Source organism: Archocentrus centrarchus, chromosome 8, assembly GCF_007364275.1.
Source record: "Archocentrus centrarchus isolate MPI-CPG fArcCen1 chromosome 8, fArcCen1, whole genome shotgun sequence".
In the NCBI taxonomy this organism is placed as follows: domain Eukaryota; kingdom Metazoa; phylum Chordata; class Actinopteri; order Cichliformes; family Cichlidae; genus Archocentrus; species Archocentrus centrarchus.
Window position 1 is genome coordinate 10,151,946 of NC_044353.1, and position 18,496 is coordinate 10,170,441.

General features: G+C 43.6%; 1 protein-coding gene across 1 annotated transcript in view; it reads right to left on the minus strand.

The window, feature by feature from the left end:
- Window positions 1-339: 339 nt before the first annotated feature.
- grin2ba (glutamate receptor, ionotropic, N-methyl D-aspartate 2B, genome duplicate a) overlaps window positions 340-18,496 on the minus strand; it is a 130,257-nt gene continuing 112,100 nt past the window's right edge. The window contains exons 11-16 of the mRNA XM_030735879.1: window positions 17,985-18,110; window positions 14,633-14,862; window positions 14,370-14,530; window positions 13,512-13,699; window positions 7,614-7,852; window positions 340-2,969 (exon numbers count right to left, since the gene is read on the minus strand). Coding sequence (XP_030591739.1) covers window positions 690-2,969; window positions 7,614-7,852; window positions 13,512-13,699; window positions 14,370-14,530; window positions 14,633-14,862; window positions 17,985-18,110 — 3,224 coding nt within the window. The 3' untranslated portion in view covers window positions 340-689. The remainder of the gene's footprint in view (window positions 2,970-7,613; window positions 7,853-13,511; window positions 13,700-14,369; window positions 14,531-14,632; window positions 14,863-17,984; window positions 18,111-18,496) is intronic.

The following is an 18,496-nucleotide window of genomic DNA, read 5'->3' on the forward strand; positions in this document are numbered from 1 at the left end:
CATCGAGAGAGAGCAAGAGAAAGACAGGGAGGCAGCAGTCATCTCCCGTGTCGCCGCTCTAGTAAACGTGGCAATGTCTACTTTCCGCAGTGACACAGGGGCAGATGGGCAGTTCGCTCCTGTCTCTGCTCTCGCTGTTCTTCCTCATGAGCGCTCAGCGGGAGCCCTTCAGACAGCCATCGAATCGCACCAGGCCTGACACGTCCGATATCAGACTAAGGAGAGGTGTCGCCACATTGCGACACCGACCGAGTACACTGATTTCTACCACACTGGTGGATGGAAATGACGGACTTGAGTCGAGGGGGATGTTTATTGACCGTGTTTGGACGTAAAAGTAGAGTAGCTTTGGCCATTTCTGAGAGAAGGGGGGTAATATCCCACACCTCCCCAGGGTGTCCTGATTTGTTACCCATATTTTCTTGCAAAAAAAAAAAAGAAAAATCTAAATCCTTTATTCCCCCTTTCCTTCTACACATTTTTCATTTCAGTCTCCACCTTTCAGTCTTTTCCTCCTTAGTCCCTTATCTTTTCCCCCTCTGATCCTTACCTCTCAATATGGGCTAGGGTTACAGTGTGTTTACAGCGTCTTTAAAATCATCCCTGATCTCCTAAAACTAGATGCGCTTCTATTGCTCTCCTCACTCCCCCCCCTGCCATTTTCCCACCCCTCCTCCCACATTTGTCTTTCACACGTCAGACTCAATGCTGGAGAGTTTCTCGTACACATGGCCATTGCTTCCATTGAAGGGACGTGGGGGTCCTACCCCCAGCATGGAGCCATGGTGGTTCATTCCACCAAGGCTGAGCTCTTTCGGGAACCGGGGTGTTGCACTGGACATCACCCCGGTGTTGGCAGATGCTGGCAGATATGACGTTGCGCTCATCTGGCTCCTGAAGTCACTTCGGCTGTTTTTGGCAACCTGTTGCTGCTGCTGTTGCTTTTTCATGTAATATTGTTTGGCTCCGTGCATCAGACACTGGTCATCGCCAAAGGTGGGTATAAAGGGGTTTTGGTTTACCCGGTCGGGGTAAAGAGATTTGGATAAAGAGAACGCTGCCCCACCCCCTCCCTCCATCAAAGACCTGTCTCTGTCTCTCATGTCCCTCTCTCCGATGGAGCGGCGGTGGACGCCTTCACCACCTCTGAAGAGGCCCGACTGGCTCTCACCTCCATAAAACAATGGATCCCTGTCTCTTTCCCTTTCTCTCTCAGAGCCCCCGTGACGCTCAAACATGTGTGCGAAGGGGCTGCTGCCTTCCATGTAGCGTTCTTTTTCCTTCAAGCTAACACTTCTGGGTGGGGGCAGCATTCCTCCCATGCCTGCACCACTCATGCCTCCGACTCCTCCTAAGCCCATCAAACTGCCCATCCCACCTGATTCCTCTTTCTGAAGATCGACAAATGCATCATATGAATGCTGCCGCCGAAGTGGCTTGCCGAAACCGCCGCTCTTCCGCCTCTGCTGTGCCTGAGATTGAGACTGAGGGCCCGCGCCCATACCTCCCCCTCCTCCCCCACCTGACCCTCCCCCCATCTGTTCCAAGAGGTGGTTGTTGTCCTCGCTGATATCGTAGAGGTTTCCTGTCTTTTTACAACCTTCGCAGCGCATGCAAGTTGCAGAGCTGGGGCGGCTGCCTCCTCCACCCGCTGAGGACCCACAGCTCATACCGCCACCATACCCACTTCCATGCATGGACATCTGCTTGCCCCCTAATCCCCCGCTAGCCCGACAGTTCCTGCACTCCCACTCTCCCCCTGCCAATCCAGAACCTCCCCCGCTCTTTGAATCTGACTTCTTGGGTTTGCTCTGAAGAAAGTCTTCCACTGGTACCAGGGAGGTGCAGGTACTTACACCTCCGTCTCTGCTCCCAGGACCCTCTGTCAAGTCCACATGTTCCCACTGAGGGACACCATCTTTGGGCCGAAACTGGTCCAAATAAAAATCTCTAACACTCTCCTTTTCTCTGAAAAGATAAGAGTTTCCATCGTTGTTTCCTCCTCCACCTCCCCCACTTCCTCCGCCACCTCTCTTGCGTTCAGAGGGCAGCAGTGGTGGGGAGGCAGAGCGGTGGGCATGATAGTGGTGGTGACTGATGTGGTAAGGTTTCCTCCTGTAGCCCAGCTCAATCTCGTCCAGCTCCCGTCTGGACTTGGCAGAGGCCGGCCTCTTTTTCAGGCTATCACGGTACTGTTTGCGCTTCTTGGCATTACCCTCCAAGTTTCCGTAAGTTACTGTGTGCGTGGAAATGTCTGACACATCTGAGCGTATATTCCCATCGTCATCTCCTCTCCCCGGGCAATAGCTATGTCCAGGGATGTAAGTGGAACTCGAGGCACCTCCTTTGAAGGAGAATTTCCCGTACAGGTCGGGCAGGCCTCCTTTGAAGCTCTGGCCCGAGGGAGGAGTCTGTCCAGACAGCAGGTCAAACTTGCTCATGTTCCTGTGGGTCAGTGCTGAGCAGGGCTGAGTGGTAAAGATAGGAGTCACCCCTCCACCCAGGCTGTCACAATCAAACATGCCGCCCTCCAAAGAACTAGCACTGCCCAGACTATGGGGTCTGTTGGGAGGAGGTCCGCTAAGCCCTAGTGTTGAGCCATGGTGGTGTAGATAGTGGTCCTGATACAAATTGCTGTCCTTAAGATGGAGGTTGCTAAACGTCCTCTCTACCTCACTGATGTAGTCGCTAAACATGTTGTCTTCTGGCAGGTAGGGTGGCTTGCAGTCTGAGTGGCCCGCCAAGCTGCGCCGATGTTCAGAGATGTCGTAAACAGAAGATTCACGGCGGATGAAGTCCAGAGCGCTGTGCGGTGAGCCGTTCACCCCCGACAGGGACGCCATGTTCTTGGCCGTGCGTAGGAGGCGCAAAATGTTGGAATGAGTGTTGTTCATGGTGGCCGATGGCGAGTTCAATGCAGAGCTGCTTTTCTCTTCGATCTGCACCCCGTGAATACAGCTGTAAATGCCCTGTGTGGGAGAAAGACAGGTAAGAGAGGCCATTAACGGGTGAACATGTCAAACATTTGTTATTCACCAATACTGCATTTTAACACAAGCCAGCAGAAGTGTTTTTGGCCACAGTGTTCACCCATCCATCATGAACACATCTGACAGAAGTGATAAACTTTTACATCAGTCAATTCAGCTGTCTACACAGGCCAGGTAACCAAGGGCGCCAGATTTTGATATGTTTTTAAATGTATGGCTTGTGTTAGTTAATGACACAGAAACTCAACCAATAACATCAGATTAAAACATGGTATGTGCTGCGTGCTCTCATAAAGAAGGCGAAGAAAAAAAACCAAACAGTGTATTTAATGAAGAACTTTGACAGAGCGAAACAAGAAAATTTAAAAAACCACTCCAGCTTTTTGTATTGATTCTGTTAACACCCTGCTGTATATGGTAAGAGAAACATGTCTTTCATAAAGAGAAATGTATGTTCGGTGACGTGAGATAAAGTGGGACAGTGCAAGTGAAGAGTGTGAAGATTCAGAGAGGATAGTGCACCCTGATGGGGGATGATTGATAAAGGCCAAGTGACTGGAAGAACTCCTCAGACCCACCGGTCAATACCTTTAATCGATGTGATTAGAATTCAGCTGAACAATATCCTTCAGCAGTTATTAGGGATGAAGGGGAAGGCCAAGCCAAGGAGACGCTAGCTGAGTGTCGTAGTGACAGTAAGATAAACTGTTCCATTTGCATTCAGTGATCTACGATACAATATTCAGAAAAAAAAATGGATGTACAGCAGAGAGCAAACCAGGCATGACAGATGGGGACTGTAAAGGATCCGATCAATTCCCAACAATGATTTTACTCATTTTTTTTCCTGCAGATGGCTATGGAAATAAAAGAATGCTTCAGCCACTGTTAAAGATCAAAGATCATCCCAGTGCAGAGGTCAAGAGGTTAACTGTCTAGTGGATGTCAGATCTTCTTCTCCCCCTTATCCAACAATAGCACTAGTTGACCCTCAGTTTTCTTTTCCCAAGCCACTTGTTTCTGGTAATTAATTAGCTACATGGACAGCGCCTGCATTGCAGCAGAAAGGCTTCATCCCTCAATCTTGTTTTTGAATAATGCCATTACTTCTTTTAATTTCACAGTCTGTTAACAGCCAAGTAAGCAAAGCTTGACAGTGGCTAAAACTAGGAGGCTAATATAAATACAAAATGACTCAACAGTATTCAAGAAAGAGCAAAATGCACACGCCCACCTTTGTGAAATTCTTCTCTTTTTTTCTGTTACCCCACTCAGAACCATCTTTTAATGTTTATTTGGTCCTTCTCCATCTCATCTGTGTTTCTTTTTTCCCCATCTGGCTGTTTGTATAAGAAGTCATCCCTTCAACTCCTTTGTTTTTCTTATTTTATTGTTCTGATTACACCCCACCTGCTGCTGAATCTGTCATGTCTTCCCTCCCATGACATCTATGATGTAATCAACTTTTGGGAAGAACATTTACCTTAATGTTCGACTGAGCTTCCCTCAGTAGGAGTTAACGGTCAGGATAAATATTTGCGCTTTTTTTATTTATTTATTTTTGTTTATCTCTTCCATGTATGAATAAGCAGGGGCAACCAGTTGGAGAAGGAATGAGAATTTAATACTGAGGTGCATCGAATCTTGGACATTTAACAAAGTGACTGCGTGCTTCATATTCACCAGCGGATTTTGTCGACTCTGCAGGCTCACATAATGTAACAGTTGGCAGACTGCTGCTGGCCCGGTGCTACAGTAGCTGATTGTTTGGGCAGGATGTGTGAATAGAAATAACTGCGGCCTGAGGGCTCCACAGAATCCAAGGTATCACAGTGAAATCTATAAGTAGTTACAGAGAGGCAGGAAACAAAAGGGGGAAAAAAAAACCCTTGATGCTCCTGATTGCAAATAGCAGCATCTGAACAGGTAGCAGCTTATGATTTAATACAGCCTGAGTGTGCTGCAAGTAAGCGTTTCTTGATGCAAATGAACTTAACCGTGACGTGACGCGAGACCTGTGAAAAGTGGAGCGATTAAACCTTTAATACATTTACAGTTCTTAAGTCATTAGAGGCTTTTAAATCAATATAATTAATTTGTTTCAGTGATGCAGGTGGGACCTGGAGGAGCAGGTAGCCAGGGGAGAACTGCTCAGAGAAGTGCCGAGGGAGGGAACGCTAACCGACTGTGAAGCCATGACCGAAGCCACGTGACTCACGCCAGCCGTGGCAGATGTCTCATTTTTTACACTGCCGAGCTTAAATGTTAATTGCAGCAATAACAATAAGGTTTATTGGATTATGCTGTGAAATTAAAAAAGCGGAATCAATCGGAGTGGCAGAGCAAGAAAGAGGGGGGAAAAAAAAGGGAAGGAAAAAGCCACGGCTGGAAAGAAAACACTCAAGTAAATGAGAAGGAGACAATGTGATGCTTTGGCCGGGGATTGCGGAAAGCTAATAAACAGCAGTTTCCACTGTTGTTGCTCCACAATTCCCGTGCTCTGTGCTACATATGCAAATCAAAGCTCTCGATGAATATTTCCCCTGAATATTTTAACATGCTGAATCATCTGGCTGTATTTGCGGACACGCGGCGTTCATTTATTTTGTCACATTGCAACAAAGACAGCGGTAATTTCTGTAAATGAGAGCAATCACTGAATGTTACACAAAGCCTAATTGGTCTCTGATCCGGTTCCCATACAAATTATAATGATGCAATAATGAAAAACAACAAGCGGCCCGTCTTTGGAAATGAGAAGTCAACTGACATTTTAGCAACAAGTCTTCTACAGAATGCTCCTTCTACATAAACAGGCATGGACACGCACACACGGTCATAAACAAGGCGATGGCAAAGACGCAAAATTAATACCACACAAAATAATCAAATTTGAGCACCGGAGCGGAATATGAGAGCAAGGAGGGGTACTTTTTTTTTTTTTTTGAAATACAAAGCCTTGCTTTCTTGGCGCAAGACATCCCAGCACCACAACAGCACGTCAAATGGAGAGAGAGTGTGTGGCTTCTCTGCTGTAAATTAGCCACGTGGTTTAGCCTGCAGTGTTTCACCTTCAGAGGCGCGCAGTGAATTACACCGGAGCCATGTCAACACAATTGGAATGCAAATCAAATACCTTGGGGGTGACTTTGGTCTCTTGGGATCCAGTAATCTACCCTCTCCGGTTCTGTGGCTGATTTTTGTTGTTGAGTGAAGTATTGATTTCAGCTCAGCATTTTGTAAATATGCACCTCATGGGCATCAGAAAGGCCAGGGCATCAAAACTAAAGGAGAAAGCGCCTCTGTGTGTGTGTGTACCTTGGCAGCGGCAGTTTGATTTGGTTAAGTGGAATGCACTTTATACTTGTGGCATCTCTAATGCCTCAAAGAATAAAACACCTTCATTTGTGAGCCATTAGAGATAGTAATGAAGCAGCGAGTAATGACGGTGACTTCACAGACGAGGACGACTCAGTTACACAGGGGTTAATTTGAGAATTACAGCCAGATGGATGTCGTGTACCATCTACTTTAGAGAAGCCGACTGCTCAATAACTAGATTTTTTTGGGTGTTGTCATTCATACCAGTGAGTGCTGACAATAATAATCATTTCAGCAGAATGATATTGATTGCATATTGATGGCAATACAAGGAGCATACATCATCAACACTAGTGATCTTGTCAATACAAGCTAAGGCCTTAGTCACACAGGCCTAGAGACTGGTTGGCAACAGGTCACCAGGGAAAACATGTATATTCCCTAACAAGTTGGTGAGTGGTTGCTGGATTTGCTGGCTGTTGCTGGGTGAAATCAGTGGCAAAAAGGGTGCTGCACCAAAAACCTTCTTGTGATTGCTTTGGTTGCTAGCAGATTGCTGTGGTTGCCTGTAGTTTGCATGGAAGACGCAAACATGTGTGCAAACTCTCTCTAACTATTAGCCGAGTGGTACTGAAACTTGGAAAAAGAGCAACACAAACTGGAAACGGAGAATCATAAAGTTGTACCTTACCACTGAAACAATACTTTTCAAAGGGGCAAATTTTACTTTGAAGGTGAACGATCTCTATTTCTGGTTTGCATCACACGCTTCACAGTTTTCACCACTGCTTAGGTGGGAAGTGATAGCAGACAAGTCAGCATCTTCCAGGCAAACTACGGGTGACCACGGCAATCTGCTAATAATCAAAGCAATTGCAAGAAGGTTTTTGGTGCAGCAGTGTATACTGTGACCAATTTCACCTAGTGACAGAAAGCAACCTCCCGCAACCGGTTGCAGCCAGTCGGGGAATATTAACATTTCCCTATGGACCAGTGGTTGCTAGATGAGTGTGAACAGGACTCTAGACCTGTGTAACTGGGGCTTCACTAAAGGCAGCAACAGCTTTTTTTTTTTTTAGGTGTGTAGTGACATTTTTTTGGTGTTTTTGTATCTTAAACTGTCATCCTTTCTGTAGAAAAAAATCACATTAAGTGTGGTCAGAGGCTGAAGAAGTATATAAATGTATGTATATACAATATGTATATACATACATGTACATGGTTAGGGATATTAACTTCAAAGTATTAACAAAGTGTGTTTTTCTTGCTATAAAAGTCCACTTTCCCCCACCCCCCTCTCACCCTGCTGATTGTGAAGACGAAGCCGGGCCGGCCGGAGCAGACGCCCATGAAGCAGAAGCGCAGCTGCCAGTAGAACCAGTGTTCACAGATGAAGGTGATGAGCGAAAGAGCCATGGCAGCACCCAGCATGTAGAAGACGCCAGCCATGTTATCCACATCCAGCTGGCTGGACATCACCTCATTCTTCTCGTGGTGGCAGATCCCTGTCAGCCATAGGGACTCCAGCTCCTCCATCTCACCTGGATTGAGGAAGCGTATTGGCATGGAGGATGAAAGGAGAGAGAAAGTGATGGGATGAAGGAAGAAACAGATGGTAAGAAGAGATGGATGAGGGGTAGGCCAACAAGGAGGAGGTTGGATGGAGGTGAGACAGGAGGAACATATGTGGATGGACAAGAGAAGAAGAAGGAGGGCAAAGACATGGGCACGATGACGACATGTGGGGAAGTGTTTTTATATTTGAGATGGGAATTGCAATAAAGAAAGGAGTGTGAAAAAGAGGGAATAAAAGTATTATATAAAGTAGAGAAGAGGGACATGATGTAATAACAGGACGGGTATTGGAGGACATGAGGGATGAGAAAATGATGCAACAAAAGAAGAGAAGAGGGAAGATGGCGAGCAGAAGAGGAAAGGGGGTTCAGGGTGGTTAGAAGTGAAATAGAGCTCTAAATTTTGCAGCAGGCTTGACAGCAGACAGAAAAAGAGAACCACATATGGGCCATCAGTCACATGTTAATGACATTAACCTTATTTGCATTGTTTTCTGCAGATCATTGTGTTTGTAGGTGTCTGTTATGCGTCTGACGCTGGTCCCCGAGCTTCTGCTTGCTTTTGTGGGTCACCTTCTGTTTCATCGTGAGCTGTTCGCTATCAAAGCCGACTGTGGCAGGACAGGCGTCGGTTAATTAATCATACATTCAGCCACTGTTGCTACATGTCAGCGCAATTCCACCGCCACAGCACAGCCTGGCCTCTGAGCATCAACAAGCATCAACAAGCATCGCCGCAGCATAGAAACATAAAAAAAAGAGGCACCACAAGCAAAGGCATAAATACAGAATCACACAGCCGCCTCTACTTAGATCTACTGATAAACAGTAACTGAAACCATTCTGACACTGGCATCGTTTATCGGGACGACCTCCTGGGAGTCAGGGTGCCACTTTTCTTATGCTTGCTATGTCATTTGTTTACATTTAGCATTCATTTTAGTGGAGAAATGTCTATTTTGGAAGATGCAAGAGCATTTTTTTGTTGTTTATTGGACATCAGAGAATTTAGAGTGACAGGATGCAACAATTGCCCTTCACTGGATGTATTAATCAGTGTTAATAAAGGTTAATGCAACTGAATGTTTTTTTTATTATTTTTTTTTCTGGGAATGCAGGGAGACCACTCATTTAAAAAGACGTAGTTTTGATGACTTTATAGTGCTGATGAACCTGAAATATATAGAAGGCATTTGACTTCAGCAGCAGACTCTACAAGCATCCATTATCAGTGGCTTAGTTCTCTAAAATTCATGGCTGTTTTTTTCCTTTAAAAAATGAGATGCATCTTAAATTTTCATTCCCCCCAGTGCTCCCAGGCCCTCCACACAGTCCCCAAACATCTCTGGGAGCCTTTACATGAATCTCATGACAATCACCATGTGTTCCTCACTCAGATGACAATAACAGCTATCGCCACTTACTGATGAAGTCCATGAGATGTGACTGAAAAGTAAGTGGAATTTCAGCTATCTAGGTCTATGCAAGTTGATTTTCACTGCTTTGTTTAGTTATTTAATAGTTCAATCACACTAGAATAAAAGCAGGACAGCAAACTCCTTGCAGCTAGGAAAAAAAAGTGGTTGCCCAGTGACTGTAATGAATTGTTTTGCATTTGGCAACAAATTGAAAGTTGTACAGAGACCAACTGGTTGCCGAGAGGTTGAGGGTGTTGTAATGGGGGACTCAACTCAACTGGCTGGATTTTGGTTATACTACTTTAGAAAAGAGAGTTTGCCGCTGCATTTTGCATTTTAAATCATTGTCCTGCAGCAACTATGTCACAATTTGTTGATAAATTTCTGAATTTGTGTTTCAAATCTGGACTCTGAATTAAGTAGTTAATATGAATTTCTAATTAATGTCCATTTCTGTGCAATTCTGGTAATTGTATATATTTGCCAATTTGAGCCTATTCAATTGCAAACTAATGGATGGACTCCGTCTTATCTCCGCCTTGATGCAGCAAAGTCACTTTGAAGATGGCAACTGACTGCGAGTGGTTGCAGATCTGGTCCCAGTCTTCGAAGCAACTATTTGAAAGGCAATGAGATCACAAGTTCACTGCACACGGCCACAATCATTTTACTCACGCTGCGGTCGCTGATCACTGGTTTCCGTTGTGTGACAGTAGCTTAACTAATCTACTGTGACTCTAAGGGATTGCGAGACTTTTACACCTTAAAGCAACACTTTTCAAAATACAGTCATTTTATGTGGGGGCAGAAAGTTACATGAGACGCATTCAGCTGCTAGCTTAGCTTAGCATAATGACTGGCGATGATATGAAACAGCAGTAAAAGTGTAATAACACTTACACACTATAGACATGAATCTATCCTCTCCTCTAAGCCAGAAACTACTAAATGAGCTTCTATGGAGCCTTAATATGTGATAAATAAAACATCTTTCTTATTCTTACTTTTAGTCACTTTCTAAAATCTAATAACTACAAGTACCCTTTGTTGTAAAAGGTCATATAAAATCTTTAAGAAGTATATTTTATGACTGAATAAGAAGTAACGATTTTATCACCGACGTTCTGTAATGATGCAACACGTCTTTCACTGATTTCGGGGCAAAAAAGTTAATCAGACACAGCTGAATGATTCCATTTAAACGTGCAACAGAAAATTAGCAGTTTAACTTTCAGGACAGCTGTGATATATTTTTTGCTCAGGCCTGCGTCAAACTAGCCCGACTCTCTTCCAGCCTTCGTATCAGGCCACTGGGCTCTCCGCGTGAGTCTGATCACTTTCTAGGCCACCAGGAGGGGAGTGGATGGCGAGGCGTGGCAAAGTGACATTGAAATCCTGAGAGGGGGCCAGACAGGGCCGCTTGGTTTCTGTATTAATGCTGTTGCAGTGGCACACGGGGGGTGTTACAGCGACCCATATTCAGACACACACACACACACACACACATACACATTTGCGAGCAGACACATAAATTACTCTCAACTAAGTTTGACAGATTGTTAAGTTAATTCTACAACTAACCTAACTGATCATTAATAAGTAACAAACACATAGAAGACTCTTGCTGAACTGGATGTAGGTTGATAAAAATAAACTTGTCTCATAAATAATCAGAATCTCTACACTGCTCTTTCTTTATATCCCTAGCTCTTTCTCTCTCTCTCACACACACACACACACACACACGCACGCACGCACGCACGCACGCACGCACGCACGCAGGCAGGCACTCATTTTTGGAGGGCTGACCCATATTCACATGTACACGCAACCAAACACACAGACACGCACGCATACACGGTTTAGAAATATACCAGGAGCTATGTTGGCACCTCTAACTGGGACACACTATAGCAGGCCCCTGAGGGCCCTTGGCTCAGGATGCTCACAACACACTGGACAATGCCCAAATAAACTAGCTACACCACACGCACATGAACCTACACACACACACACACACACACACACACCAAACCTCCATTATACTTCCCATACTGAATTGAGCCGTATATCAAAACAGGACGGTTTAAAGTGGATAAACTTCACAACTAGCCATTGTTGGTGACATTTTAATTTCTGTGTGATGAAGAGCATAGAACTGGACATTTGGAACACATTTCATTTCCTGCTCATTCAGAGACTCATTAATGGTGCAGCTACAGCTGGAACGAAGTGTGTTTCAAAAGAACAAACCCCAGAGAGCTTGTACAGTCTCCCATAAACGACAAACATGATCATAAAGCACCGGCTCCCCACAGTGGAGCTCGACTTGTATTCTTAATGTCTTACTTTTTCACTCTGCATTTGAGATACAGTATGTGGGAGTGGAATTACTGTACATTTGACTTGCAGAGCCAAATAGACACACAGGAGAAAGTATGATTTTATCCTCACTTTCCAAGATCCTTTCCTGAACAGATGGGAGTGGGTGAGCTCCACAATTTTACAGTCTGAGAGAGCTTTTTTCCTGCATGAGTGAAGGGCAGGGATTTCAAACATTCATGAAAATACTGTATTTCACAGTGATACAGTCCAGACTGTAAGTATATAGACAGTTACACATTTCTTAGTCTTCAGGCTCTGTGCCTCACTAGCGATACAGAAAGAGCTGTGTGGGAGATAGAGGTCTTCTATCACAGAGCGCCAGAATCACAGGGGCTTTAAAAGGAAACGGACACTCTTTTTCTTTTTTGGAATGAAAGAGCTCACACGAGGCTCATAGCTAATTGAGTTACCATTTAGCTTGAGTGGGAGTTGTCTGGCATTATGCAGAGCAAAGACTCAACCACACAAGTGCAGAAGATAAAGAACTATTAGAGCCACATCAAAGGTAGTGGGTTTGCCAAAATCAACAGTTGGGTTCATACTCAAAAAGCAGGAAAAAAAGAAGGCCTGGTAGACCGAGGAGCACATGGAAAGAAAATCTCACTATAACAGCACAGCAAGTCAAGAATGCTGTCCAGGACTGAGAGGCTGTTAGTTTAAGCTCCACTAAACTCGTGGTAAGAGAAAAATCTGAGGAGTTCTGAATGAAATGAGCCTTTATTAAAACTATCCAGTGGCAAATGCGTGGGGTTAAAAAGGTAGAGCTAATGAGCCGAAGCTCCTCGTCTGTCAAACGTGGTGGAGATCCTATTTAAGCACGCAGTGGCAGCCAGTGCGAGTGACACACTGACGTTTGCTGATTTCATGACTGATGAACACAGAGGCATTAAAGGGAAAGCAGCAAAACTCACTGGAAGACATTTTCATTTTTTTTTGACAGGACAATGGCCTTAAACATGCACCTGAGGAACCAGAAGGCTTTTCAGGGTGAGGAAGGTGGAATATCCTAAACTTCCTGCCTCGGCCACGTGATGTCAGTCCAAGTGAGCTGCATTTCACATGCCAAAAAAAAAAAAAAGCATCAGCAGGGAAGGAACAAAGTCTGTGAATGTGCCAAAGTGCAGAACCTGAAGAATAGTTTGCATTGGACAGTATTCATAAGTCAGAGCTGCAGGCCTGCGGCAAAGCCTGAGGCTATTCATATTAATGGACCTTTTGGTTTTTTTGCTCTTGCTTACGTCTTATTTTCACCGGTTTGGTTATTGTTCCTGCTGGCATTGATAAAATTGTACCCATCAAGTCACGTGCTAACATTAGAAAAGTAAAAACGCTGAAAAAAGACACCAGACACTCAGACGATCAATCACTGAGATAAACTCTCAGGTTAGCCTCAGACCAAAGATCTCTGCTGCTAGTCTGTGACTTTACCTGCTGGTTAGTATCTGACACACCGTCAGCACTGCACAGCTGTACACACAAACCAAATTTGTCTGAAAATAAACTGGTTAAGGTCATATGTTAATTGTTCTTCAGCTTGTCCTATAACATGGTTTACTAGTTGAATACAATGTTATCATAAATAATAAGTCATTAAAATAAGCGGGGTATATGTATCCTTTACTGTTTGCTTCAAGGTTGTGAAGGAGTTTTGATCTCTTAACATCTGTGTTAAGGCATGAAACTACAGTCTTATCTCTGAGTCAATCAGATCCATTTATGAGTAATTATACAACTCATCGCATCAGCACAGCTGTGTGCATGATGGCATTACACTGCAGAGCATCTGGGAATAAACCAGCGAAGGAAACAGCTTGCTCCCTCACCGTCTCCAAAGAGCTGCAGGATGGCCAGGTCCACAGGTCTCTTCCAGAGTGACTCCTTCTGGATGGCGATGCCGTACCCCGTGGTGGCAAAGATGTAGCCACTGCCAATGGTCACCAGCTTGCAGCCCTCGTCCCTGCCAGCCATGTAGTTCAGCACGGCTGCATCATAAATGAAAGCATCCAGTTTGCTGGAGAAAAAAGAGAGCGAGGGACAAAGAGGAGGAGAGATAGGTTACAATTAATTAGCACTTGGGAGTCAGACATCACAGCTCCAACATTCCAATTAACCTGCTAAATAGCTCTAAGCTGCTGATAAGTCTAATAGACTTCCACTTGGTTTGCCAAAGGCTGGAGCTGGCACACAAACTGGTGAAAAAGGCGCACTTGATGAAACTGAAGAGGGAGTGAAATTATTATTGGACTTATTCAGCTGCGATGTATTTATATGAAGTAAGATAAACAAGGGAATTTAGCAGTGATTACCTTTAAAGTCATCTTACCCTGAATTTAGAATCTCTATTCCAACAGACATTATGATTACCATGTAGTGACTATCATTTGACCTTTTCATCTTTGCAGGGTGATATTTACCTGCTCTTTAGTGCTTTTGAGTCCTTTAAAAATAACGAGAATCATGGCAAACTGCATTCAATCAATTAAAATTAGCAAAAAGCAAGTTTCACTATAATAAATGATACTTACCAAAATACACGGTTCATTATCTAAACTTATATATTCTAACATATTTTGCCAGTAAGAGTTTTCTGAAGTTTAACCACAAATGTGGATTTTTATTTTGATATTATTTGGTTTTAAAGCAAAAAAAAAAATGCACCACTTTGTGGTGAACACGCTCACCCAGACTTGAGACTCTGCAGAGCTTCATTGACGTTTCTCTGATGGAACTTTGTCATGTAGGAGTGCATTTCTGGATAGTTGTTCCTAATGTTTCGCTCTGTACTTCCATTGGGAACGGTGCCAAAACGAAACGGAGGCGAGAAGTCGTTGGGACTCTGGAACTAAAAGACAGAGAATGGAGAGAGAGGCATGTAAAAGTCTTTACGTGTCAAGGGTAAGCATGAGACATTGGCACAGCATTAAACAGAGACCCTCTACCTTACCTTTTTGTCTGAGAGACCAGACACCTGGTCCACGTATTCCTCCTGGATCATGAAAGCGGCCAGGTTGGCAGTGTAGGAGGCCAGAAAGATGACAGCAAAGAAGGCCCACACCGATACCATGATCTTACTGGTGGTGCCTTTGGGGTTCTGCACCGGCACAGAGTTGTTGAAGACCAGACCCCACAGCAACCAGATGGCCTTACCAATGGTGAAGGATGGACCGTGAGGCTCTGGATTAAACACAGTTATGGTTAACACATCTGGAGCAGCTGAGCAATATGGACCGGTGATTCTCCATCTCAGCAGGGATTTTATTTAGAGGAACAAAACTGAATGCCTCTTGCACTAGTTTAAGGTTCAGGAAGGTCACATATTGATGTATTTTCATAACATGTAGCTTATTCGTTTTTAGCCATCCTGGTGTTATTTTACCGATAGCAATGCTAAAGTGTCGCGTCGGATAGTGAAACATAAATCAACAACAGCTGGAAAACTCAGTATTAATTTGGTACACACATTTATTTTACCACTCAGGATGAATCATAAATATACCAAGTTTCCATTTTTCCCCTTTTATGTCTCTGAGGAACAAATTTATCCATCACTTTGGTTTATGACAAATACTTAACTTTGTTTCACCCTAATTAGTAAATGTTTGCTTACTAATGCTCTAAATTTTTATGGGGAAAAAAATTAAAGTGGTTCCCTGAATGGCCACTTGAAGCCGGCTCCAAAACTGAACCAACTTTAAACTGTAACTTTACAATATGTTATTTGTGTCTCACTGAGCACTAGGTCTGCTTTGCACCTTTACAATATATGAACACACCTTACCAACCAGGCCTTAGCTGATTACTTGGCAAATATGGTCCAGAAATTTATGTTCTTTCACAAACCAATCACAGTGGCTGTGCTCATCTCTTCTAACTTGTCCATGCTTTCTTGATGGATAATGTTTACATAGCACTCTGTGCAGTTCTATAAAAAAAAAGCTAAATACACAACATTATTCAGTAGCTTGTAGAACCACCTTGAGCACCTTGAAGTATTTGTTTCCCGCATGCTTTTACCACTCTCTCACATCATTATGGAGGAATTTTGGCCCTCTCTTCTTTACATCGCTGATTCAGTTCATTGAGGTTTGTGGGAATTTGTTTATGCATGGCTCTCTTAAGGTCCAGCAACAAATTTCAATCAGGTTGACTTTGACCGGGACCATTGCACCACCTTCATTCTTTTCTTTTTCACCCATTCTGTTGTAGATTAACTGCTGTGTTTGGGATCATTGTCCTGTTGCATGACCCAATTTTGACCAAACTTTAGCTGTACTTAGTTTTTTCACATGACTGCAGAGAGTCCTGTGAAAACTTTGTTTTTCACATGATTGCACCTGCCTTTATACTAGTATGTTAGCTTTTTTTTTTTCTAACAAAGATATGTTGCTATTTTTCACGTCGCTTATATAATCTTATATGTGACTGCAATGAGTAGATTTTTTTGTTTTGTTTTATGTAATTTGTTTTGGAGCTGTGTTGGTTCAGTTCATCTATGAGCTGACAGACTGCTGCATTACAGCCATTATGCTGTGATTAGCAGTTGGTTCATCATTTGTGTGGGTATGTGTGAGTGTGCGAGAGAGAACGAGAGGGTGTTTGTGTGCAATCATGTGGGTGTGTATTGTTGTGCGGCGCGTTTGTTCATGGACAAACTGTCTTTATTGTGCCAAAAATCTCCTTTGTGAAGTTCGCAAGAAAAGTTGTTTCAATGAATTGGGGCAGAGATTTTACAAATCTGCAGTCGAGCCATTGATATGTTATTACATCAAATCCTCTGACTCCAAACTTCGATCTGCACTCTTCATGATACCAAACTCCCACAGCGCTACAAGCAGATAAAACAAGGAGGCACACAGAAAAAAAACAGAGCTTTAGGGAGGAGTACATCTTCTCCAGAAGATGATGAAGGATGAGAGGAATGGAAAAAAGATAACCATTGTCTATATATAGCCACATTAGAGATAGAGAGTTGTGTGAGACATTGATTTTTTTTTCCCTTGTTTCTCATCTTTTCAGCTGTGGAGATCTAAGACAAATCTAGCCCCATGCTGTCAGAGTTAAAGCGTGATTTGGGGAAATATGGAAATGAATGCAAATGACTTGTCCGGTGTGAGGTAAGCAGCACTGGAGGATTGCTAAAACCCATGCACTGCAGACAACAGTAAATGATGAAAGAGAGGCTGGTGAAGGAGGAAGAAGAGAATGAAGTCAATGGGTCAGTGAGGACAGCTGGTCTGGGCTATATGTGGAGGTGGCCTGAAATGTGTTTTCTGAGTTTCTGTGTCTCTTTCACTTTTTGTGAACAACAAAAAAAAACATTTTGTACAACACAGGCCAACACTTGCTTTGTTACAGACAAGCACTGGTATCTGCATTTGCTAGTTTGAAGCAAATAACTAGTTGGAGTATACAGTATATCTCACTGAGCACCCATTCATAAACTTTAGCAGTTAAGATAGGGTAACCTGTGAGTTGATACGGATCCACAAGCAGACTTTTATTCTTGTGCCAGAACTGTTATACTGCTCTTACAAGGTGTTTAGTCTCATATCCACACATTTCAACTTGGCTGTCCGTTCAGAGGCTTTCCAAAAAAAATAAATAAATAAAAATTGGAACAAAAAATATCAGAAAATTAAACAGGCAACAGACAAGTAAATGCTGTAAGTGCTGATCCTGAAGTGTGCACTGCATTTATCAAAGTATTTTTCAGCTATTTCTTTGATTGGTGTGTATGTTCAATATCAACAAAAATCCTATCTAACAGCTAAATAAACCCAGTGCCTGGGCTATGTACACAGGCAACATGTGTGCATATTTTTTCATAGAAAATCTGGAAATTTACATACAATGGACGGCTTGTGGTGTGTGACAATTGTCGAGCAGACAAAACAAAGTTTTTGACCAGTTCATCATTTTTGTTACGCTGTTTCTAAGATTGAAAAAGTGACATTTTAACTCATGAACTAAGTGCTTTGAGGAGCCTATTTTCAGTATGGCTGTTCTGTGCTGGTAGCTTAAAAATATATTACTGGTTTATTTATTGGTGTATTTTAAGTAAAAAGAGGCTGATATAGAAGGCAACTCAGCTAGAATACTGGGAGAGAAAGTGTCTGCAAGTATTTACATCTACATCATTAAGGAGTTTAGTCCCCAGAAGTACTCTGGTTGTGTGTGTGTGTGTGTGTGTGTGTGTGTGTGTGTGTGTGTGTGTGTGTGTGTGTGTGTGTGTGTGTGTGTGTGTGTGTGTGTGTGTGTGTGTGTGTGTGTGTGTGTGTTGAACTGAAGCCTCTCACCTCTGCCGTCAGCCAGACAGCGGTTGTAGCCCACAGGGCTGAAGTACTCGAATATAAACACAGCCACTGCTGACACCAGCAACAGCATCACGAACATCATCACCCACACATCCGCACTGAAGGGCTCTGGAGGGCGAGAGAGGCAAGAGGAGAGAAAGATGAAGGGAGATGAGGGAGAGGAAGGATTGAGGAAAGGAGCATGGACGGAGAGAGATAAGTAAACAGGGGGTTGGGGGGGGTGGTGGGGGTGGTTGTAAGGAGGGAGAAAACGGGGAATAGACAAGGGACATTAGGAGAGAGAGCGAGGGAGAGGGAAAAAGAGCGAGGGCGGTAGAGAGAAAGAGAAAATGAAGCAAGAGAGGAGAGGGCAAGAGAAATATGCAAATGTGGTGCGCCAGATTGAGAAGAGGAAGGAAGCATCAGAGAAATGGTGTGGGAGTGGGAAATATAAGAGGGCAAAGAGACAGGGAGGAAAACAGTTAGCCATATTATCATGCACTCCAGTGTTCATT